General features: G+C 33.8%; 1 protein-coding gene across 1 annotated transcript in view; it reads left to right on the plus strand.

Annotated features, from left to right (window-relative positions):
* Desi2 (desumoylating isopeptidase 2) overlaps positions 1–25,752 on the plus strand; it is a 49,908-nt gene that overhangs the window by 14,392 nt on the left and 9,764 nt on the right. Inside the window, exons 2-4 of the mRNA XM_076831701.1 lie at positions 15,644–15,716; positions 18,529–18,622; positions 20,404–20,545. Coding sequence (XP_076687816.1) covers positions 15,644–15,716; positions 18,529–18,622; positions 20,404–20,545 — 309 coding nt within the window. The remainder of the gene's footprint in view (positions 1–15,643; positions 15,717–18,528; positions 18,623–20,403; positions 20,546–25,752) is intronic.

Here is a 25,752-nt window from a genome sequence, read left to right on the forward strand (position 1 = left end):
GAGGCTATAGATGACCTTCTCACTCGTCAAATTTGCCCTCTGTTATCTGTTACAAGAGGTGTGGTATAATACAATTCTTAGTGGTATAACCTGGAATCAGGATGCATAAATTTTTATCCTACCTTCTGCTTTATAGCTTTGTGACCTTGGGAAAGTTAAATAGGAATAACAATTGTTTCTAACTCATAGGGTTATTGTAAGGATCATGTGAGTTAATTTAAGTAAAATACATGGAATGATAATTGACACATGATAAGCACTAGAAAGTGTTAGCTCTTGTTATCACTAGTGTTATTTACAGGATTATATAAAATAAGGGAGCTTTCATTTATATGCTTTAAACAGTTGCAACACTTAGTAACTTGATGTTTAGAATTTTCTCATTTAAAGGAGTGTTACACAACAGAGAATACTGCTACTCAAAATGAAGTGGTAAAATTAGGGTTGTTTTATGTTTGACATTAACTCTGAAATCTCCATAGTATGTAAAGTTAGGGTTAATTGGGATTTATAATTCTTTTGAATATTTGTGGATCTCGCAGAAACAAAACAAAAAGCATCCTGAGATTGGTTCATGTATACCGTGATATAATTTCTAGCTCTTTATTCAATAGTAAGTTAAAAGAACAACAGGTAATGTATTTAACATCTTTATTCTGTCTCAATATAATCTTTGTATTCTAATTTACTGAATAGAGTAAAAAAAGTTGTGCAGTTGAAGTATAGTTGAAGTTCTAGTTGCCAAAAGGAGCATATCTTCTAGATTTTCCTTCTCCTTTAAATTTGGAATTAAGTTACTGGAGTAGAGTTTCTACATTATTAAATTAGTGATAAAGTGAGCAGGTTATATGATATTTAGACAAATAGTAGGTGATAGCAATTTCTTTTTATTTCTGTGGTACATGAGGGGCCACCATAATTTTGCATTTCAGGGATGATGATGAATTAACTTTCATCTAATGTTGTTCGGGATATTTCTAGATCATACAAAGAAAATTAGGGTCATTTAAGGATTTCTATTAGAAAGTACAGCTGTATTATAGAAAATCAGTAAGAAAAAGCTAAGAATCCTGAGCTGTATTGTGACCACTCGTTATGTGACCTTGAGTAAGCTGTCCAAATATCCCTAGCATAATTTATATATTTTACATTGCCAAAAAAAAAAAAAAGTGAAACTACCTTTTAGAATGACATCCCGAAAATAAGTTGTCAGTTTACTGTATGTGTACATGCTTCTACTTTGTTACCAAATTGTGATTATTTATATTCTTAATGAGATCCTTATGGAAAAAGACTAACTTAATGATCCTTGTATCTCCACTCTCTCTGATACAATGTAGGAGGTATGTGTATATTTTGCTGAATCAAAGTTGCTTTGTTTATAACTTTGCTGGTAAGTAGACCTTTAAAATGAGATTTAAACTAAGATGCAGTATAGAGGACTCTTCTAGAACTGTTGTTTCTCAATTTTATCCTGAATCAACTAAGAAATACATTTTATATCACACACCCATTGTACATACTCATAACTAAAACCACAAGTTTAGAGAATGCCTTCTTGTTTGTCCTCAAGTTCTGTTCTATTATGTTTCTTTCATTTAAAATAATGCTGGTGCAGCCCACTGAAATAATTTCAGGATTCACTGATGAGTTGTGACCTGCAGTTTAAAAGATACCGCTCAAGAAAGTGAGCTCCATGAGAACAGGGACATTTTGTCATTTTCACTTTGTATTAATAGTGCTTGGTACATAGCAAGTATTCATTAAATATATGTTGAATGGGTCAAAAAGGGAGTTTTCTTTTCCATAGGTCACATTTAAGGACAAGGGGACTCAGGGTGCTCTCCAGTGGTACAGCATATGGTTAGCAGGCATATGACCCTATGTTGGATTCCTAGCACCACAAAAAAAAAGAGAGCGAGAGAAAGGACAACAAGGGGATATTACATCCTTCTTGCTAATTTCAAATCATTAGTATTTGAGTGGTCTACTAAGTATAATACAAAGCATTAAGCAATAAGGAGGATACAGAATTTAAATAAGGCTATCTCCAGCCTTCTGCAGTTTTCCACCTAATCCAAAGGATTAGGCCTTTAAAGAAATTTCAAGATTTTATCAAAAGATTTTACATCAACCCTAGACACAACCAAAGTGAGAAAGAGTTTCCAAGAACTTGGTTGACAATATCCTGCCCCACCTATTTCTCATTACTAGTAGAGTCAAATTATGAATTCCATCAAATAGATTTAGTCTTAAAAATAAGGGACACTTGATTTGCTGTTAACTAGATTTTTTTTTTATTTTAATTTTTTGCAGTAGTGGAGTTTGAACCCATTGGTTCTCTACCACTGAGCTACATCCCCACTTCTTTTTGTTTTTAATTTTAGGATCTTGCTAAGTTGTCTGGGCTGGCCTCAACTTGTGGTCCTCCTGCCTCCTGAATCACTGGATCACAGTCCGTACAACTGCACCTGGCTTCATTAGACCATTTAAAATCTGTTCTTTAACAGTTTACAATGATCCTGGGTCTGGTTTATTATAGGTCCTAAAAATTAGATTCTTTGACAAATATAATTGGTTTTTAAAAATTAATTTGCCTAATGACTAAAGAGAAGGAAACTCTACCCAAAATATACAGGAGCCCACTTCCTTAATTTTAGCCTATCATGTAAAAATAATGTGTCATTTTGTGTACTTCCCCTCATGAATTCAGAACAAGAGCTTTGGCACTATTAAGAGTCAAAGTTGAAAAATTTAAAAAAAAATTTTTTTTAAAGACTCAAAGTTAAGGTACAATTCTTAAGAAGACTGACTTCAAATTTGTCATCAGACTTGGGTCTTGAGAATAAAATAGGGTGCAGGCTGAATAATTATTCTAAAACAGGTGTAAATGGGGTTAGTCCCAGCAAATAAGGGATTATGATACACACACACACACACACACACACACACACCCACACACACCCACACACACCACACATTTGTAGTCTCAAAAGGAAAAAAAGAAATACCAGAGAACATTTGCAAAACTTAAAATAACATCAACTAAAAATTTACTGCAAATAATTTATAATCAGAAGTACAGCAAGTACTTTCAAACATTAAGGCGTTTTAGTACTGAAAGTTATCAATGATATATAAATAACAAATTAATGAGACTGGTTTTTGTTGTATATAAAGATTTTTCCCCAAAACTGATGGTCTTACTCAGTGATAGAGTACTTGCCTACACATTGCAATGTCCTAGGTTCAATCCCCAGTACCACAAAAACAACAAATTTTCACCTAAGACCTAGCAAGTGATGCACTTATTTTCAATAATATTCTTTGGTAATGAAAAAATTGGACATTTTCTTAGAAATAGTAATGATAGAATAGGATCTGCATGTGGTGTAAAGCAGGTTCATAGACATAGCCCTATGTGTTTATGATTTCATCTCAAAAAGGTACTAGTGAGTTTTTTATTAACTGATCTATGATTAGCCTTATGCTAAGACACCCTAGGTAACATTTTAACATGATTTACTATTTATTAAATAGCCTTTGCTGTAAGATTATCTTGGACTCAATCCAGTGGTACCAAAAAAGACCTCGTAAGGTAGATTAATAATGTGAACTTTAAGGACAGTTTAAATGAGACAGCAATGAAGTAATTAGCTCACAATCTCCATTATTCAAAATTTATTTGAGGTTTTTAAACTCAATAGTTGAAAATTATTAGCGAATGCCTTCTCATGTGTCCTCAAGTTCTGTTGAAAGTGTTCTGTCCCCTAAGTACCTTTTCAAAGATCAATCACATGCTTTAACCTACTTAGTATATAACATAAACACTGGTTCTAGTATTTTGAGGGAAATAAATCATACTTTTTACTTATTCAGATTATTTAAATACTGCCTTTTATATGAAATTAGGCCTAGGCCCTAAGTGGTTAGTATTTTAAGTTCCACACTAGGAAGATAGCATCATTATCACTTTCAAACTGGAAGCATAACATTTTTATAAATTGATACATCATTGACTAAAATGAAATTTAGTGAAAGTTCTCTATCCAAGAATAACATGATAGTAATATAACACAATCAATTTGCTTTTGTACACAGTGCTAAAAAAAAAAAAAAAAAAGAATAGGAATATTTAGGCCATTTTTTTCCATTGAGGCAAGACAGAGCCCAAAAGCAATTGTACTAATTTATGTTTTTCTTGCTTTCCCACATACTATCCCCATGAAGAGTTTCCTTTTTTTCCTATTGGATTAATAGTTTGGTAGAATACCTTTTTAAAACCTTCCAGACTTCAGTGACACTGGTTGGTATTAGAGGAGATGAAGTGTGTATGAGAGCTCAAGCTGCCAGTGTATAGTAAAATGTCTAAAATCTCTGTTTAGTGCTCCAAATTCTTTTTTTGGAAGGGAACTGGTAAACAGTATTCTGGGGCATTTGTAGGCCTGGGACTAAAGTCTCAAAAAGAATTTTATTCTAATTCGAAATCCTGGAGCCAGAACACCTTGGCTCAGATTGTGATTTCACCGTTTACTAGGCGTGTGATCTGAAGAGATTTATAGTAGGTTGCATGCCTGATGTATGGATTTTCTCAGATATTTTATGAGTATATTCTTTTACTTTACAAACAAGATCACTATAAGGGAAGTAGCCAGCTTCCCCTCTCTATTTCCTTCACTTTCACATTTTCTTTAGAGTCCTAGGCTCTACTGATTAAATGTTTAACCCAAAAGACAGATTGAGTACCTTAAAAAAGTTATCAAACATATGTAAAAACTACAGCAAGTTCAATGCTTATATTCATGTTCATTATAATATTAGATAATTTTTTAATCCAAGCAATAATCTTTGAGATTAATTCAAACGTTGTAGAAGAAATGCCCTTGTGATCTAAACAGGAGTGGAGAAACACTGTGGACTTCCCAGTTTGAGCACCAGGGAAACAGATCCTTAGATTAAACTGACCGTATGATAACCTCAGCTCAAATGGTTGAGATAGGTGGTTAACATGGGATAGAGTGGTGACTCCTTTGTTGTTTAGTGGTTTGAGAGAGACTATTTTGTGGTAGCCTCTGGCTGGTTCACTGTTTTTCCTTCGGTATGATGTTCAGAAGGGTTTGAGAAGAGTCAAACTGTAAACTAACTTTCATATGAAGATGTATGATTTCTCTTATTATATCTGAGGGTTTATATAGTTGCCAGTACTGGGTAAATATGTACATAGAACCTCTGTTAGTGGATCTGCCCCTAATGTTCTGTTTTTTGCACAGCACTGCCTTTTTTTTTTTTTTTAATGCTTCTTTATTTAAATAACCTCAAATTCTAAACCACTTAGAATTTGACTTTAGAGAACATTGCATTTCACTGCATGCAAAAGGAGAAACCAAGGTATAATCTGCAGTCCTGGGTTACTTCTCCCCACTGTGAGGCAGTTAATGTCTGTACAATGGTTAGGCAAAGCTGCTATGCCAGAGTGCCTCTTTGTTGCCAGACATATGCCAAATGAGTGGGCTGTGAACATTAGCACAGCCAGACAGCGCTGCCTTTGTGTAACCAATTTCTTCTGCAAGGCTGGCCCTTGATATTTCATGTAACTGTCACCCTTATTGTCATTATATATAACTCTTCATCCTATCTTCTACAGTTGTTTCAGAGCAATAGTCCTTAAAATAATCTATTAAACACTAATTGTACTCTTAAACTTGGACCACCACACTCTAGGAATAAAAGTGGTCATTCCCTGAAGTTAGCTTCTAGGCCTGTTGTTCTACCCCAGGGTTGCAAATGGCCTGAGAATACTGATTACTGATCCCAAAAAAAAGAACTTGAAAGACTTAACATTATATTTTTATTTTGTACATTTTATTACTCCTCAGCAACAGACCAGGATACAATGGAGGGCTGCACTGTACCTCCAAACAGCAGGAAAGTATATAAGATATTGTTGCGTGCACACTGCGCAGGTAGATTTCTTGCAGAGGTTTTATATTTTACTTTATAAAAAAAAGTCACTCTGTTTAGATCCTCACCTAAAGATTGGAGATGAGGGAAATTGGCCAGCTTCCCCTCTCCATTTCCTTCATTATGACATTGTTTAGAGACCTTCTTATCTCACTGCAAGCTTTCCTGGTCACTGATTAGTGTTTAATGCAACAACTGTATTTGGATAAAATATCCTAGATTATTTGTTTTTCCCCAAGTATGTATTTTTAAACTTTTGACATCTGTTACTATTGAGACAACAAAATAAAGACACTTCCAACACAAATTAACAGGAATCTTGCTAACATCCAGTCATAGCTACTTCAGTTTGTTTGTTTTTAGTGGATACATGTTCTTGGCCATGATTTCATTTTGCATATTTATAATATTTTCATATTTTCTGTTAGAAAAAATTGTTTGTAGTTTGTAAAATGGAGTTAAGCAGATTGGTGTTACATGGTGTTCTACAAAAACATGAATTTCCACATAGCAAATATGAGATGGCTCTTTGAGCTTTTTAGGGAAACAATTGCTCAAGAAGTGCTATGTGAAATGTTTTGATAAAGTAAAATAATTCATGAAATGACAAAGAATGGAAACAAGTTAGAGCATCATTGGAAAGCACTACTACTAATTTTCACAAATTTTAACGGTATAGCAATTACTTCGGTGTGAATAACTAGCAACAGTCATTATCCTAGGGGAGTTCTACAACTGGAATCATTCAATAAAAGCTTGGTCTTCATATGTTTTTTTTGTTTGTTTACTTAAAATAGGTACCATTCATGTTGTCTACATAGCCTTGGCAGGACTTAGAAGCATGCTGACCTTGAATTAAACTCATGTCTTCTGCAGGCAACCTGCCCAGTGTATAAAGATTGAGCCTTCCAGGCGTGTTCTCTAATAATAGATCTAGGAGCAGAAACATTTGGAGGGCATATCTTTATGTGACCAATTCTCCCTGAAGGGCTTACTCTTTTTTCTTAATCTGTCACATCAAATAAAAGCATCTAATTTACTCACTTCACAATGTAAATTCTAAAAATTTCTTCAGAAATGTGCTGCTATTCATGTATGAAAATGTGGCACACCAGAATATATATTTAGAATTGTTTTTTTCCTGCAATTGTTGAAGTGTTACTTTTTATTATATCCTGTTTTCCTTGTAACTAAAAGCAAAGGTTGAAGGCAGCTAGTTAGAATTGGAAACGCATTCTATAAGAAGTAATCTATCTAACGGCTTTTGACTGGGAATAGAGAATTCAAGAAACAACTTGTGGTTTTTCTTTCATTGTGTTTTTAAAATGTTTTAGGGTACCTAGTACTTTTGTTTTTTCACCTTTATTTTTTTTTTCTTGAGAGTTCCATGTCCATAATCTGCATATAGGCATACATTGTTTAACAAGGGAATACACAATTAATTGCCTGTTTGTATTATCAGGCATTTTTGTTGTGCAAACATCATAGAGTATACTTACACAAACCTAAATGGTTCAAGTCAGTCACTCAGTCACTGGCCTGTCTTTTGGAGGTTAAGGTGGAACCTAGGGCCTTACGTCTGATACAAACTAAGCAAGAGATGTATAAGACTCCTGTCCATGTAACAGGGGATCTGATTTTTTATAGTAAACCTTTTTTCTTTGAAAAATAGTAAACCCGGACTGGGGTTATAGCTCTGTGGTAGGGTGCTCACCTCACATGTGGAAGTCACTGGGTTCGATCCTCTGCACCACATAAAAATAAAATAAGGTATTGTGTCCATCTACAACTTAAAAAAAATTTAAAAAAGGGGTACACCCTAATATAATAGTAAAGAGTATAGTATAATAAAAATGTAAGCCAGTAACTTAAGCCAGAGTCATTTATCATCATTTATTTACAATGTAATAATTATATGTACTATGCTTAAATACAGCCAGCAACTCAGGTTTGTTTATACCAGCATCACAACAAGCATGTGAATAATCTGTTGCACTGTGACCTTAATATGGTTACGATGTCACTTGGTAATGGGAATTTTTCAGCTCTCATAAAATCTTTGGGATCACTATTATATATGAGGTCTGTCTTTGAAGCTTCGTTATGAAGCGCATGACTGTCCCCCTCATAGTAAAGTTTACATTGGAATGCATCTTATAATAAGAACAAGGAAATGGAAACTTTTTTCTTCATGACTTTCTTGGTTCCCATTTTGCTGAAAGTAGAAAAACCTAATTATGATGCCAAATTATTTTTTTAAGAATAAAGAATGTATTGTATAGGAAGGAAATTGTATCTTTGAAGGGACTTAGGATATACATAAAATACTTTTTGTTTAGTGAAATATATAGTTTGCCAGTTATAAAGCAAAAATGAAAATTAGTAAATCCTTTACTTCAATAAACTAATGTTGCTTTTTATTAACTTCTTTATTAGTTCATATAGCATTCATATACCAGTGGATTTTAGTATATTCAGAATTGTGGAGCCATTATCACCAGAATTTTAGAAAATTTTCATCACCCAGGAAGAAAAATGCATACCCATTAGCAGTCACTCCTTGTATCTCCCTCTCCTGCCCCACAAACTTTCAGTCATAAGTAACCGCAAATCTGTATTGATTTATCTATTTTGGGTATTTCATATACATAGAATTACAATATGTGGTCTTTGATAATTAGCTCATATTGTAGTATACATCAATACTTCATTTTTTTTTAAAGAGAGAGTGAGAGGAGGAGAGAGAGAGAGAGAATTTTAATATTTATTTTTTAGTTATCAGCGGATACAACATCTTTGTTTTTTGTATGTGGTGCTGAGGATCGAACCCAGGCTGCACGCATGCCAGGCGAGTGCGCTACCGCTTGAGCCACATCCCCAGCCCCAATACTTCATTTTATTGAGAAATGGTACTGTATTGTATAGATGTGTCACATTTATTATTTCCACTTTTGGACTGTTATAAATAAATGTTTTTGTAAACATTGGTTGCAAATTTTCATGTGACTATTTATTTTCATTTCTCTTGCATATATACAAAGAAGTAAAATTGCTAGATGACATGGTAATTCTAAGTACAGTTTTTTAACAAATTGCCAAACCATTTTCCAAAGCAACTGTACCATCTTACATTCCAACCAGTACAGTGTAAGGGTTCTCATTTCTTAACATCCTTGCTAACATTTTTTTATTACTTGCCCTTTAAAAAATTATACTCTTCTGAATGCATGTGAAATGATACCTAATTGTATTTTTGATTTGGGTGTCTTCTTTGGAGAAATGCTTATTTAGATCTTTTGCCCATTTTATTTTAGCAGTCCCTTATCAGAGATATGATTTGTCAATGTTTTCTCTCAATTTGTGCATACCTTTTCACTTTTTTGTTGTTTTGTACTAGAGATTTAATCCAGGGGCACTCTACCACTGAGTTACACTCCCAACCCTTTATTATTTTATTTTTAGACAGGATCTAACTAAGTTGCTGAGGCTGGCCTTGAATTTACAATCCTCCTGCCTCAACCTCCCCAGTTACTGGGAATATGGGTGTGCGCTATCAACGCACCTAGGTTGCCTTTTCACTTTCTTGATAGCAACATTGAAAAAAAGTAAATTTTGCTGGCATCCAGTTTAACTACTTTTTCTTTTGTTGCTTGTGCTTTTAGTACCAGAGCTAAGAAGCCACTGCATAATCCAGTATCATGAGGATATGCTTATGTTTCTTCTGTTTTAGTTTTTACATTTAGGCCTTTGATCCATTTTTAGTTAATTTTTGTATATTGTGTTAGTGTAGGACTCCAACTTCATTCATTTGATGTAGGTATCCAATTCTCCCAGTTCCATTTGTTGAAAAGACTGTTCTTCCACCCACTGAATTGTCTTGGTAGCCTTTATAAAGATAATCTATAAATGTAAGAATTTATTTCTGAACTGTGAATTCCATTCTGTTGATCTATATGTCTCTCTTCATGTCAATAACATACTGTCTTGATTACTATAATTCTGTGCCAAGTTTTAAAATCAGAAAGTGAGAGTTTCCAGTATTTTCAAGATTATTTGGCTATTCTTAGTCCTTTGAATTTCCACATGAATTTTAAGATTAGTTTGTTAATTTCTGGGGGGGAAAAAAAGACAGCTGGGATTTTGATTAAGATGGCAGTGAATCGTCAGCTCATTTGGGGGAATATTGCCAGTATTAAGCCTTCTGGTACATGCACATAGGTTATTTTTCCATTTAATTCTTTAATTTCTTTTGATAATGTTTTATAGTTTGGGGTACAAGTTATATAAATTTATTCAACTTTGGTTTTTGATACAACTATAAATGGAATAACTGTTAATTTTATTTTTGGGTTATTTGCTAATATATAGAAATAGTTCGATTTTTTTTTTTTTAAAGAGAGAGAAAGAGAGAATTTAATATTTATTTTTTAGTTTTCGGCGGACACAACATCTTTATTTGTATGTGGTGCTAAGGATCGAACCCAGCGCCACACGCATGCCAGGCGAGCGCGCTACCGCTTGAGCCACATCCCCAGCCCTGATTTTTTAATATTGATCTTGTGTTACAACCTTGTTGAACTTGTTTTATTACTTGTGCTACAACCTTGTTGAACTTGTTTTATTAGTTTTAATAGTTTTTCAGTGGATCTCTCTCTTTTCTTGTACATAAGATGTCATCTGCAAAGATAAGTAAAATTTTACTTCATTTTTCCCATCCTTCTGCCTTTTACTTTTTCTTTTCTAATTGCCCTGGCTAGAATCGCCAGCACATGTCTAATAAACTTGGCAAGAACAGGCATCCTTCCTAATCTTAAAAGGAAAGTATCCAGTGTTTCACTGTTAAGTATGATGTTCTGCATCTGTTGAGATGTGGGCTATTACATTGGTTTCTTTTTTTTTTTTTTTTAATGTTAAATCCTTCATTCTTGGGATAAATCCCATTTGTCAAATCCAGGTTTGATTTGCTAGCATTTTGCTGAATGTTTTTAAATCTATTTTTATAAGAGTTATTTGTGTTGTGATATCTTTGCTTCAATATCAACTTAATGTTGGCTTCAGAATGAATTGTGAAGCATTCGCTTCTATATTTTAGAAGTTTGTGAAGAAATGGTATTCATTCTTATTAATCTGATAGAATTTGCCAATGAAATCATCTGGTCCTGGCCTTTTCTTTATGGGTAGTTTTTAAATTACTAGCTCATTTTTCTCATTTGAAGTCTTTTCAGATTTTCTGTTTCTTCTCAATTTAGTTTTGGTAGTTTGTGTCTTTCCAGGAAATTTGCCCATTTTGTTCATTATATAATTTCTTGGCATTCCATTGTTTATAGTATTCCTTATAATTCTTTATATTTGTTAGGCTAGTAGAGCTATCTCTTCATAGAGATGGTTAATTCCAACCAGTAAGTAAATAGTTACTTTAACCTCACAAAGAAATTACCTCTTGGGCTGAGGTTGCAGCTCAGTGGTAGAGTGCTTGCCTAGCAAGTGTGAGACATTGGGTTCAATTCTCAGCACCACATACAAATAAATAAAATAAAGGTACATTGACAACTAAAAATATTTTTTAAAAAAAGATTACCTCTTAAAATTTAGAGGCCTTGCTAGAGATAGAAAATTCAAAGAAAATGTGAAAAAACAAAGAACTATTATTGCTACTAGTGAATAAGTAACATTATTAATTTCTGCCTAGCCCAGAGTATTGAAAGAGCCATCAAAAAAGAAAAATCTAGATGTGGGCAGTGTACATCATAGGTCTTTAATTCTACCCAAAGGATTATCTGGGTTAAAAATACTTTCTTATCAACTTGTAGGCTTTCTATAACCTTGGACAAAATAGTTGGCCTGATTGTGCAGCTTTCTATCTGAAAATGGAGAAAATACTACTACTTGCAAAGCTATTCATTTCTTATTGTACTTTTTTTGTACTGTACTTTATTGTACAGTTCATTTTTTAAATTGTACTGACTCAGAAATTCTTTAGCAACTTTATATAGGCCAGAGCTAATTATAGTAAATTGAAAGTACTGACCAAATTTAGGGAGATACCTTCTTTCTTGTGCATAAGTTTCTTCCATTTAACAGAAAGATGTGTCAACACATACCATGTTTTTAGAATGCAGAGTCCTTTTTTTTCTTTTTTTTCTTTTATGCAGTCCTGAGAATTGAACCCAGAACCCCACACTCACAACAAAAGTGCTCTACCACTGAGTTGTATTCTTCCAACCTGAATGTGAGGTCTTGAATGCAAGGAAATTTCCAACTGAAGTCGTATAGTACCCAGGCAACATTTAGGGAATTCTAAGCGTAGGATCCCTGAGAAGAGAATAGAGGAAACTAATTTGTAAAAAAAAGAAGAAAATAAAAATTTTGTGAGTTCACGGTCCCCATTCTGACAAGAGCGTTTCCATCTAATCAACTCTTGCCAAAAGTCACCATTTTTTCCCATGAAAATCTTTAAAAAAACATTTTAGATTCCCTGTATCCCTGTATAGAAATATGTTATAAAGCACTTTTAGAAACTGTATACTGCTTAATTAAAAGATTGTTAAAATTAAGTGATTCTAAACAGTAAATGGAAATGGAGTTTGAAACCTTTCAATTATTGCATGCAAACCATTATGTATATATCTCTTTTAGGGGGAAATATTCTGTATTTGAAGAAGCACATATGAAAAAAAGAGGAAAAGCTACTTTAAAATAGAGCTGTCTCCTCCCAGAACAAAAATCCTGTTAGTGTTATTGTTAAGGAAGGCAGTAGCAAAGTATTGGTTGCAAGGTGTATAAACAATGGGATTTCTCCATGGTGGGGGCTGGAGGGATATGAGTCCTAGAAGCTGACTGCCAAGGAAACCACTGACAAGAGGGAACCAGGCTAATTCTTTGTGGTATTTTCTGCTCTCTTAATTTGAAATGGGGGAGAAAATAGGAAGATAGTGAGAAACTTAGAAAGTTATCTCTTCTATTTTAAGGAAACAAAGGACTAAATTATTCTCATTAGTCTCCCCCTTTTTATTTTGAAAATTTTTAAACCTACAGAAGTGAAAGAAAAGCACAACCTATATGCCTTTCACTTTGATGGATTAGTGTTTAACATTTTGTTGTATTCGTTTTCTTATACATATACATAGAAGGGAGTCATATAGAAAGTAAATCACAAACACAGTAATTCTCTAACTACTTTAGCATGTGTTTTCTGAGAAGACAATCTATGCCTAAACACAGTACTTTTATCACACCCAGGAAATTTTTAATTACTGCAATATTATCTACTATATAGCTTATATTCTTCTTTCCCCCAGTTGTCCCAATAATGGTCTCCTTAGTTTGCTTTTTTTTTTTTTTTAAATATAGGATCCAGTCAAGGTTTATTCATTGCATTTAGTTGTCTTAATAGTCACCAGGCTAGGTCTGATAGTGCATGCCTGTAATCCCAGCAACTCACTCAGGAGGCTGAGGCAGAAGGATTGCAAGTTTGAGGCCATCCTCAACAATTTAGAGAAGCCCAAAGCAACTTAGCAAGACCCTGTCTCAAAAATAAAAAATAAAAATTTAAGGACTGGGAGTATGACTCAGTAGTTAGGTGCCGCTGGTTCAATCCTGGACACTGAAAAAAAAATGTAAAAAAAGAATAGGGGCTGGGGATGTGGCTCAAGCGGGAGCGTGCTCACCTGGCATGCGCATACACCACTGTGCCCAGCTTTTTGTGGATCTTTATTTTTCAACATCCATATATATTATTACTTTATTCCTTCTGGTAATTGTATGATAGATACATTTAGATATGATAAATATTTAGATTATTTCTACTTTCTTAGTATTATAGGCAACTACAGTTAATATTCTAGAAGATGTCTTTGCATGTTGATCTATAGAATAGATCCCAAGAAGTGAAATGGTTAAATAGCCCTTACTGATTTGCACTTGTGCAAGGTCTTCCTCATGTCTTTACCAACACCATTAACATTTTTAATGTTTTTCTGTTTACTAGTAAGATTGTTACTTCGTTTTGGTTGACTACTAATTTCTTCTAAGATTGCTCACATCTGTAGGAGTTATTTTTTTCTAGTTGAGGTTTTATTTACAGGTATATTTGGCTGTCTGAACTTTTACTGCCCAAATTCTGGTATTAAATATGTTTGGGTAAATGTTTTATGAAATTTCTTCCTATATGCATTAGTGATATACTCCCTTTAAAATTGCTTTGATTCACTTTCCTAACTTGCTTTTCAAATTCTGACTGTCTAAAATCAGGAATCCAATAGGTTCACATAGGGAAGAACACTTTGAAGTCTCATATTAATCTTTGTTACATGTATTAAATTTTTCCCCTTCTATGTTTTGATATTATATGTATAGTTTTACACAATAAAAAGTTGTGCATTTTATATTAAATGTCTTTTGATGTTTTTCCCTATAAGTTCTAGGTTTTTTCGCTTTATTTAGGTTGGCCTTTCTTATCTAGCATTTTTTTCTAATCTTTTATTCTAGTGTATGGTTATTTGTAGATACACTAAAATCTTTTGGATACATGAAGTTCATTTTTACTCATCAGTTTTGTCAATACATTTTTAATAATTTATCCTTTGTCATTAATTTTAAATACTGTATTATACACCATGTTTTTATATATATACAAGGATTGTTTGAGGATGTTCTTGCAATAGACCATATTGTTGAAATGAATATTTTGATATCTAGTTGGGAAAGTCCCTTATTGTTTGTCAAATATTTCTAATCATGTAATTTTATTCCCATTTAAAAGGGGGAAAAATCAACTTTTCCATTTATGCTTCCTCCAACAATATGAGAATGTATAGTTTTCCAGACCTGGGAGAAACTTGCTAGAATATAGAGCCAAGGTTAAGTAAGACTTGAATAAACTTATAAAAATTAAAGATGTGTTATCTATCTGCTAAACCAGAAGAAATCAAATAGGTTTTTAATATTGTTGAAGTGTTACCCTCTTGTTTAATGAGCTGTTAACTACTACCCCTTCTAGTTTTAATCCTGTCTGGTAATTTGGAATCGTATTACCTATATACATTTCCTTTCCCCTTCCAGCTTCCTAGCATTTCTTTTTCCTCTTCCCCTACCCAATCCATCCAGTTTTCTGTTTAGAGAAATCTCATTTGTTCCTGAAGACCCAGTTTGGATAGTGCCTTTTCTAGGAAGTTTTTCTTTATGCCAATGATAGGAAGATTGTTCTAACCTCTGTGCTTCATATTATTTATTCCTGTTCTTTATCAATGTCAAAGTTTAGGCCAGGTCAGGATATATGACACATGCCATAAAGTGATTGTTGAAAAGAATAAAATATCCCTGCCTTCAGAGAGCTCATTAGAGAATGAAACTAAAAGCTTAGAATTAAAGAAAAATAGATAACAAAAGCAGACATTATATATTTTTAAAAAGCACTGACAGATGAGATTTTATGTAAAATTTTTGCCGACCTGAACCAGGTTTATATTTTATTGCTTATGTCCGAAGCTTTAGATAAGGAAGGCCTTCCAGATGAGATGTGGCACAAACCTTAAAGACATGCATGGGTCCAAATGAGTTGTTATCGTGGGAGTTTCAGAGTTGTAAAGGAAAATACTAAGAAATGAGATTACATGCTTCTTATAATGTGTAGTTGAGTTGTAAATGAATGGATATTTGGAATCTTTTCTGTTTTTTTTCTTAGTACTGGATGAATGAATACACCTCATCTATTGGAATTGGAGTTTTTCATTCAGGAATTGAAGTATATGGAAGAGGTATGTGTACACACAGTTTAAATACTTTTCTGAATATTTTGTCCTTTAAAAAATTGCAAAATCATAATTATAACTTTTTTCTTTTTTTTTTAAACCACTCCCATATGTTATTGCAGAAAGTGAAGTGAGGGTGGAGGGAACATCCCCATATTTGTTTGTACTGTTGTGGAAAATTTTCCAAAACAGAATGTATCTAGGGAGAAAGTTCTCAAAATACAGAGGTGTACATTCATTTTATCATCTTTTATTCTAAATACTATGTGTTAACAAAATACTTCCCTGTTGAGATCATTTTACTATGATAGTTTGTTTTGCTCTAATGTGTATTGTTAAGAGTCCCTAAGAAACTTTGCATTATGAAAACAATCATTTTGTCTGGAACAAAGTGTTGTGTTAGACAATGTCAAATTTGAAATACCAATTTCCTGAGGGAATTTCAGTAATAAATTTGGTTTTGTAAACCTATAAATACACATCTATAAAGTCTAAAGACTTTGCTGAGCAAATCCTGCTTTAGATTACATCTAGATTTTGCTCAAGAATGATGGCCTTTGTCATAAACTCAGCCTTTTTCATTCTTGTTACCTTTATTATGCTTCATTATGATAAACATGACAGGAGCTATTTAAACCAAGCAGCTGTGTTTTCAACAGCTTTTTTCTTTGTTCTGGTTCCCACTCTCGGTAAAAGATGATCTATTTCGGTAAAAGATGATCTATTCCTGATCAGGTTGTAACTGGTAACTAGTAATGATCTGTCCTTAAGATAGATCACATTGCCCACTTCATGAGGGTTATGATAATATACCAGTTTGAAGCATAAACTTAATCTACAGCAGAAATGCCCGTATTTACATCAGCGAAACAGTCTTTATAAACTCTAAGAATGTTATTATGGCTTTCTCAGAGTTACTCCTGAGATTACATGTCAGCTTTAGCTAAAATAAATAATGACCCATTTTCTTAAATGTACCAATCCGTTTGTTTTTTGTTTTGTTTTGTTTTGATGGTGAGGATGGAACTCGGCCTGGTCCATGCTAAGCAGGTGCTCTAGCACACAGCTATATCCCCAGCCCTGCCCCCTTTTTTATTCCACATTAGCTTCCTCTAGATACAGTTTAGCATATTAAATCTGAGCTATAAAGATCTTCTATTTAAGCTCCATTTTATTTGAAAGGCTGCACCTACAAATAATCCCAAGAAACAATGAGATGTTTGGGCTGAAAGTTTTAATGATTAGAGTATTGCTATAGGTGCTATCATGGTGTGTGCATTTGTTCTCTTGATTTGTGTGGCTTTCACCAAAATTGTACTTGTATTCCTTCTTGATTGAAATTTTGGTTCATATGCTACAGTTAAAGTGCCATCAAGTTTTGAACCACATGAACTACTGTGCAGTAGTTGATGGCATGTAGCATTTTCTGTTTTTCAGATGAAGTAACTGAGGCTCAAACCTGCTGAAAGAATTTGAAAATTTGAACCCAAATGTTCTTATATGCTGGGCCATTGTTCTGTTACCTGCATAATTATTGTTCCTCTTCATAAAATGATTTAGGAATAATTAGAAGCATGATTCAAAACATGTCCATGTAAACATAGCAAAACTATGACCAAATATATTCTTGAAAGTGGATGATTGCTTCTTTTATAAAAGAATAAGTGGATCTTTGTCTTTCCTTACTATAATTGAAAGAGTTAAATCTAGATGTGATTTTCTTATGTCCAATCTGATTATCTACAATATCTCTATAAAATTCTATCATTAAAAAGTGTGAAATTTGGGGCTGAGGTTGTGGCTCAGCAGTAGAGCACACACCTAGCATATGCAGGACCATGGGTTCAATCCTGAGCACCACATAAAAATAATAAATAAATAAAGATATTGTGATCAACTACAACTAAAAAATAAATATTTTTAAAAATTTAAAATTTATATTTCAGAATTGAATGCTAAATACTTTCTCATCTATGTAATTTTTTTCTGAAAGATCTAAATCCAGAGTATACTTAGTATCTGCCTTGTTCTTTCCTATGCTTTGATCTAAGACCATTTAAGATTATATTTAATAAATCTTAAGTGATGAGATTAATTTAAATATTGTTTGGAATTCTTTGTATCTACTAAGACTTAACCACTTAAAAATCTGCCTGAGAAAATAGAACTGTGGTCAGAAATTTTTCCTCCTTTCTGATTTGAAACTATTCTCTGCTTTTGTTCTAGAGGAGAATTTATATCTGATGAGGTGGTCATACATGCAGTGTCCTCCTAGCTAAAAGATTATTGTGCAGAGTGTGACTGTATGAGGGGTGGGTGTATATGTTAATTTTGATAGCTTATTTTTGGAACAAGGGGAATTAAATTCACTGTTTTAGGTTTGATGTTTCACCTTTACTCCAGCATAAATCCAGTCTTGATCCCAGGAACCATGAAAACTCATGCCATTAGACAGTTTCTCCACTCAAGTGTAAATTTGAAAAGTGACAAAACACTGAGCTGACCATCTACTTAGTTTGGCATGATGCTTTTGCAGAGAGACTATTCACTTTTGAGTGTTAGTCACGCTCCTTTTTTGTGAGTACAAAGTAAATATAATAGTCAAGATTACCTTTGAGTATCTTTTATTATTCAAGTTTCAGATCTTTGTGACAACTGTTTGTCTACCAGTAATAGTTAAATGAGATGATCATGAAAGCATTTAATAAACTGAAAAATATTTAGATGTTATTATCCTCATCATTGATTAAAGCTAATTGAGCATTCTGGTTAAATTTTATGTAATAAATACTAAAAATCATGAGTTTTCTCTTTGCAGAATTTGCTTATGGTGGCCATCCATATCCTTTTTCTGGAATATTTGAAATTTCCCCAGGAAATGCTTCTGAACTAGGAGAAACATTTAAATTTAAGTAAGTAGGGAGGATAATTTTCATTACACTGTCTTAGGAACCAAAGCTTGTTCTTTAGGCATATAGAATTCATTCTTTAAAATTGAAACCTAAAAAGTTAAAATGTTTCTTTGTTTTATTTGCTGACATAATATATGTGTATGTATTTATTTAAGTTGTTTTGCAAAGGTGAAAATTAGTCAAATAAAGTGTCTAAAATAAACTTCTATTGGTTTTCTTCAGGACCTATATAGGTTATTCTGTCTGGTTTTTAAATATTTGTGTCTTGTATAACCCAGGTTCTGCCTCAGAAAACTCCTACCCAATTATCAGTCCCCATCTCCTAAAACGGGAAAAGTTTTATTGTGACCTACCTATCATTATTTAAAATACCTTCATCTTCCCAATGAAAGTAACACTATACATTTGAAATAACTAAACATCTGATTAGCCTGGAAACTATAATTAAGATACAGGTGTCACGTATAATGATAAACCTCAAACATGTGGATGTATGTAATCCCATCAGCTCGGGAGCCTGAGGTAGAAGGATCCCAAGTTCAAAGCCAGCCTCTGCAACTTAGCAAGGCCCTAAGCAACTTAGTGAAACTCTGTTTCTACATATAAACTGGAATGGGAATGTGACTTAAGTGGTTAAGCGCCCCTGGGTTCAAGCCCCATTTGAAAAATAAATAAATAAATAAGTGTTCTCCAGAGCCTTACAAGTGATAAACAGCAATGAAAATGTAAATACTAATAATCAAATTTTCTATTTCTTAATTAAAGAGAAATAATTTATACTAATATTTAGAATCTTAGTTTCAAGAACCTTTAAAGAAACTTGTGGACCAACTACAGTAATCCCAGTGACTCAGACAGCTAAGGCAGGAAGATCACAAGTTCAAAACCAGCCTCAGCAACTTTATGAGGCCCTAAGCAACCTAGCAAGACTCTGACTCAAATTTTTAAAAAGGACAGGGATGTGGCTCAGAGGTTCAATCCTGGTACCCAAGGAAAAGAAAAGAAACTTGTGGGCCTATGATAGTTAACTTGCCCAGTGAAAAATAATAACAAAATGAGGTTGTAACATACAGAAGTTCAGTACAGGGCTTACTGCAAGGTTGTAACTCTTAGCTTACCACTGAATCAAACCATTTAGGTATAGAAGTGCTATAATGTATCTTGAATCCATTCCTTAGGTCTCCTTTAAGCAAAACTGCTTGATAATAAAACAACTTTCTAATTATTTTCAGCTTTCTTTGACACCTTGTATCTGACTAGAATTCTGCCTTTTACTGAATGAATAATGTCTGTTGCATTTTCCAGGGTAGTACTTTCTGGTTATTTTTGTTTCATATTTTTTATAATGCTTTTAAAAACGTAGTCAGGTTTGACAGTTCATCTCACTGCATAGTGGCAGCAGATAAGTTAAAAGATTATTTCTAAGTGAAAATATGGCCAGCCCTTTGCTGATGAGTATAATTAAGCAAGAATATTTTTAGCATGGAACTCGTTCTCTAATGACATATATTGTTTCATAAAGAAGACAACTTGTATATTTGTATAATATAGAAAATATTGTACTTCAAGCTTGTTGCGGAAAAGTTGGAGCTAAAATAATTGAAATTTTAAAAATATTTCATTTACCTTTAGTCTTATTGATCCTGATTTATTACTTCAATCATAACATTCCTGGAAATAAACAAGCTTTTAAATATGCTTATAAATAACTGAACCTCACACAGCTATGTTCTCTTTTTCTTCCATTTTTTCATTTTTATCTTTTCTTTCTGTTCTTTAAGAGAAGCTGTTGTTTTAGGGAGCACTGACTTCCTAGAAGATGATATAGAAAAAATTGTAGAAGAACTGGGAAAAGAATATAAAGGCAATGCATATCATTTGATGCATAAAAACTGCAATCACTTTTCTTCAGCTTTATCAGAGGTAAATTAAATTTTATTCTAAAAGTTCTTTGGATAAATAATAATAATAATATACTTGCTGTCCCACTATATTCAATCTTGTTTCATTTCTTTTTCTGATTACCTTGTTGTATGAAAAATAGTATTTGTATTTCTTTCTCTTGTATGATCTTTTCTGAGTTGGCAACTTCAGAGTTAGTACATCTTTAAATGGTAATTCTTTTCATTCCATTACCATCAGGACAGGGTACAAGTAGTTGTCTCTTATTCTTACTCATTTTATTGCAATATCATGTTAATGTTCCTTGGAAGTGACACATATCCAAGAAAAACAACTTTAAAATAGGAAAGGTTTATTTTGGCTCATGGTTTCAGTCCATGGTAGGTCAGCCCTTTTGGTTTTGGGCCTATGGCAGCATAGCACATCATGACAGGGAACATGTAGTGGATTGAGCTGTTTATCTCATAGTGGCCAGAAAGCAGAGAGAGAAAAAGAGGGCCAGGTCCTATGTCCTCTTCAAGAACATACCCCCAATGACCTGATAACCTACTAATAGGACCCACATCTTAAAAGATTCTGCCACCTCCCAATAGCACCTCACACTGGTGACCAAACACATGAACCTTTGGATATTTAAGATCCAAACATATCTTACCTGAAATTTTCACTTTAAAAAAAGAAATGCTGGCCAGATGCAGTGGCACATGCCTATAATCCCAGAGGCTGAGACAGGGAGAGTCACAAGTTCGAAGCCAGCTTTAGCAACAGCGAGGTGCCAAGCAACTCAGTGAGACCCTGTCTCTAAATGAAATACAAAATAGATCTGAGATCTCAGGGTCGATTGCTCCTGAGTTCAATCCCCAGTACTTTAAAAAAAAAAAAAAAAAAAAAAATGCCGGGCTAGAGTTGTAGCTCATTAATAATGTGCTTGCCTGGCATGTGTGAGGCACTGGGTTTGATCCTCAGCACCACATAATAAATAAGTAAATAAATAAATAAATAAAACAAAGGTATTGTGGCCATCTACAACTAAAAAATAAATAATAAAAAGAAATGCCAAGACTTCTGTTTCTTAGCTACTAGGGTTTTGCTGAATTTCACTTGCCAAGTGAAGAATAAATTTTAAAATGAGGTTATAATATAGAAATTCAGTATAGGGCTTAAAATTTTGCTAAATTTTAGTTGCCAACATGAATTTTTTTTTCCTGGCTCTTATTAACAAGAATTCATTTCTCCTATCTTGATTTTATTCTGCAAACCTATGATAGGCACTTGCCTTTCCAATCCTTGAATCCCAAGCAGAAGACCAAAACTATATAAAATTAAAGGACCATAAAGAGAAGGTGGAGGGAAGGAATAAAGAAGATTATAAAATAAGATCTAGAGAATTAAACAGCACTTGAGATGGCACTCCAACTTTATCTCTCAGATCATTACAGTGACAGCATCAAGGTAACACAGAAATTGTGGAAGGTGTAAAGGAGAAAATGAGCTGCTATTTCAGTGACCCTCTCTACTGAAATGCTTGGCTCCTGGCCTTTTTCACTTGCCTCATGGCTTCTATAGCCTTGCTTTCGAAGAGGGCTATAGGGATCTGTAACTGTGCAAGCCAAAGTATGTGTCATTAGCTAGCAGTATTACCCATGACTTTGAAACGTGGTATCCTTGCCCCACTATGAATGTACTAATCCAGGTCTTATTTTAACAAAATCCTCAGATGACTCACATGAAAATAAAAGTTTGAGAAGCACTACCAATAATCTAGTACTTGTATTAATACCGTAGAGGTGACCTAGTTGATTTTCAGGAAAGGGAGGGCAGGTGGATCTGAGCTGCTTTTTTTCTCCTTCCCAGTACTGGGGATTAAACCCACAGGTACTTTACCACTGAACTACATCCTCAATCTTTATTTTAAGAGAAGATTTCATTAAGCTGCTGAGGCTGGCCTCAAACTTAAAATCCTCCTGTCTCAGCCTCCGTAGTCACATCACAGTTGTAAGCTTTTTTTACTTCAGATATTACATTTTTAGGGAATGCATTCAAAGATTCATAGGATGTTAAAATGGGCAGAGATAATAGCATCTAATTCATTGTTCTCCTTTTATAGGCAAGGAAATGGGCTCCAATTAGAAAAAGACATATCAAAGATTGTTATGAAGAACTCATTAGATCCTGACTTCTTATTCAAGTGCTTGTTGGGCTTTATTATTACTTCCTCTGATTCTGATTTGTTCTCTCTCCCAAATAAATTGGTAACTTTATTGAACACCTATACTACCACCTCAGCCAGCCCTGACTTGCCCCTGAAACCATGTTAAGGTTGGGAGCCATCGTTGTAGGCCACAGTTTTCATGTTTTCTTTATGAAGAAAGTTAAGTGATTTAACCAAGGCCACCCAACTTGTTTCTGGCAGTGCTGAAATTAGAACTCAAATGGGAAGAGATATAAGAAGCTATTTTAGTGAACCCCATATAAATGGAAGCAAACAAATTTAATATTAGGGCCTTTAAAGACAGGTAATAAAACTGTTGTGCTTTTACATTATTAACAACATAGTTGAGGAGGTGTGTGTCATATAACCAGTTGCAGAGAGACAAAATCATCGGCAATTATATTTGATTGTTTATATGTGTACTTTTAGGTAGACGTTCCAAAAATTCTAAGCATGATCACCATTTAAATACAATGTTAGCAGTAAAGGTACTTTCTGTCCACAGGGATTAGCAAACTATTACAGCCTGCTAGCCAATACCAGCCTGCCATTTATGTTTGTGCAGCCTATGAACTAAGGTGGTTTTTACATTTTTCAGTTATTGACAGATCAAAACAGGGATATTCAAATAATGACACATATAGAATATGTGAAGTTCAAATTTCAGTATCTATAAAGTTAACTGAAATACAACCATGTTCATTCATTTCCCTGTTACCTTGACAGCTCTCATGCTGCAATGGGAATTGAGTAGTTACAACAAAGACTTTATGGCATTAAATGTAGAACATGTATTGTTTGGGCCTTTACAAAAAAAGTTTGCCAACCTTTAGTCAATAACTGAGATCCATTTTAATCTGATTTAGATTGGCTTAAACATAGAGGAAACATTTTATCTCCCAAAACACGAAGTCCAGAATACGACAGGCTTCCTGTCAATACGGTCACTGTCTCAATTTTAATGTGACAAGAGGCCCCTAATGTCTTTCCATCTCTTGAAACTGCAATCCTTAGACCACTGACTCTGCTCTCAGGCTGTGGCTCCCCTTACAGTTTTCAGGTAGCTGTAGTAATATTAGGCACAACATCCAGTGAATGAAAAAAACTGTCTCTTCCTTTGGTTCTCTCTCAGAAACAGTGAAACTCCACCCCCAACCCTGTTTATCCTCCTCTTCCAAAAACAGGCCATATTTCCTGAAATTGGGGTGAATGGCCAATTCTAAAATAGTCATTAGCATTACCATAACTAAATGCCACTGGCCTAATCTATTTTACTTTTAAATATATATAAAAGTAGGATAGTATAATAATGAGTCCTATATGCCTGTTATTGCTTCAAAAATTATTACTTATGGCTAACTTTGTTTCATCTATGAGCTCCCCACTCCAGAATACCAGGACCAACCTCAGATTTTGAGAAAAATCCCAAATATTGTTTTATTTCAGTTATAAATATTCACTCATAACTCTCTAAAAGATGATTATTTTTAACATCAAAATGTTAGTTATTGGACCTAAAAAAAAAATGTTCATTCCTTAATACTATCCAATTATACAATGTTCAAATTTCCCCAGTTGTCATGATTTTTTAATAGTTAAGTTTGAATCAGAATCTAAACAAAGTTCATTCAACTGCACTGTGAGTGAGGTATAGTCCACATAGAAAAAACAGGATAGATCTTTGTTTCTTTTTCTTTACTTATTAGTTTTCAAAAAATAAGTTGGGAAGTGGAGGGAAAGAAGTACTAGGGACTGAAATGGAACAAATTTTATTCCGTGCATGTGTGATTATGTCAGAATGAACCCCATATTATCTGTAACTATAATGCACTAATAAAAAATAATAAATTAAAAAGGAAAAAAAAGTCAGTTTCTATGCAGGAGTGAATTAACATCCCAGACTACTGTCCTTAGAAAGGCCTGCCTATAATGTTGACCCCCCCAGTCTGGAAACTTGGATTTCAGGAGGGTTCTCAGTTTCTAGAACTGGTGGAAGTAACTTCATTGCACCTAAGCTATTTACACAAATCACTTGGTTTATGGTATATACTTGCTTTTTATCTAGGAATCTAGAATTTTGTTCTAGATTCTGTCCACAGGGATTAGCAAAGTATATGACCAGGACCCTACAAAAACCTTAGGCACTAGTCTGGAGGAGGGAACAAAAAACCAAACATATCGCCTGGGGTGATGGTGCACACCTATAATTCCAGCTACTCAAGAGACTGAGGCAGAAAGATCGAAAGTTCTGGGCCTGCCTCAGCAACTTAGAAAGACTTAGGGTAGAGTATTCAATCCCCAATACCAGAAAAAGAACTAGCAACATGTTCCATCAACCTAGCTGCTGCTGAGATCCACATGCACACCCACCCACACAATTTCATGTAGAATTTCCCAAAGCAGCTATGTTAAACCTGTAAATACTAAATTTACTGTTAGAGGTTTGAATACATTTGCAATGGAAAAAAAAAGTAGGGAAGTTTTGTTTTTGTTTTTGTTTTTTTTAATGGTTTTGTATTTTGTGGTTTATTGAATCATGAATATATGATAGAAATTGATGTAAAATGTTTCATGCTTATAATTTTACAAGTGCTAGAGGGATTTTCTCACCAAGGAATATTGCAAAGCGAAAGTGTTAGTAGGACAACTTCCTTGTTTGCTGCTGTAGGGTAGATGGAAGTTAAATCCTTTGAGTATTAAAAGCAAAAAATGTCTGCATGACCCATGATTTTTACTGGATGCGGGGGGGGGGGATTCTTTTGTTATTGTTTTGTTTTGTTTGCCTATTGGAGCAACTGGGAAAAGAAAGAACATGAAAATAGAGACACTCTCCAGATGTAAATATTATTAAAAGTTTTTAAAAGCAGTTTTCAGTTGTTAATAAACTTATAAAATCTAATGGTGATTGACCATCCCAATATGCCTATGATGTGCCTATGTTTTAGTAGATTTTAAAAAGGGCTTAGGAAAACCTTATTTAATCACTTGAACTTAGAAACTTGGCTGTGTAGCCCTC

This window comes from Callospermophilus lateralis, chromosome 13 (assembly GCF_048772815.1).
Source record: "Callospermophilus lateralis isolate mCalLat2 chromosome 13, mCalLat2.hap1, whole genome shotgun sequence".
Lineage (NCBI taxonomy): Eukaryota > Metazoa > Chordata > Mammalia > Rodentia > Sciuridae > Callospermophilus > Callospermophilus lateralis.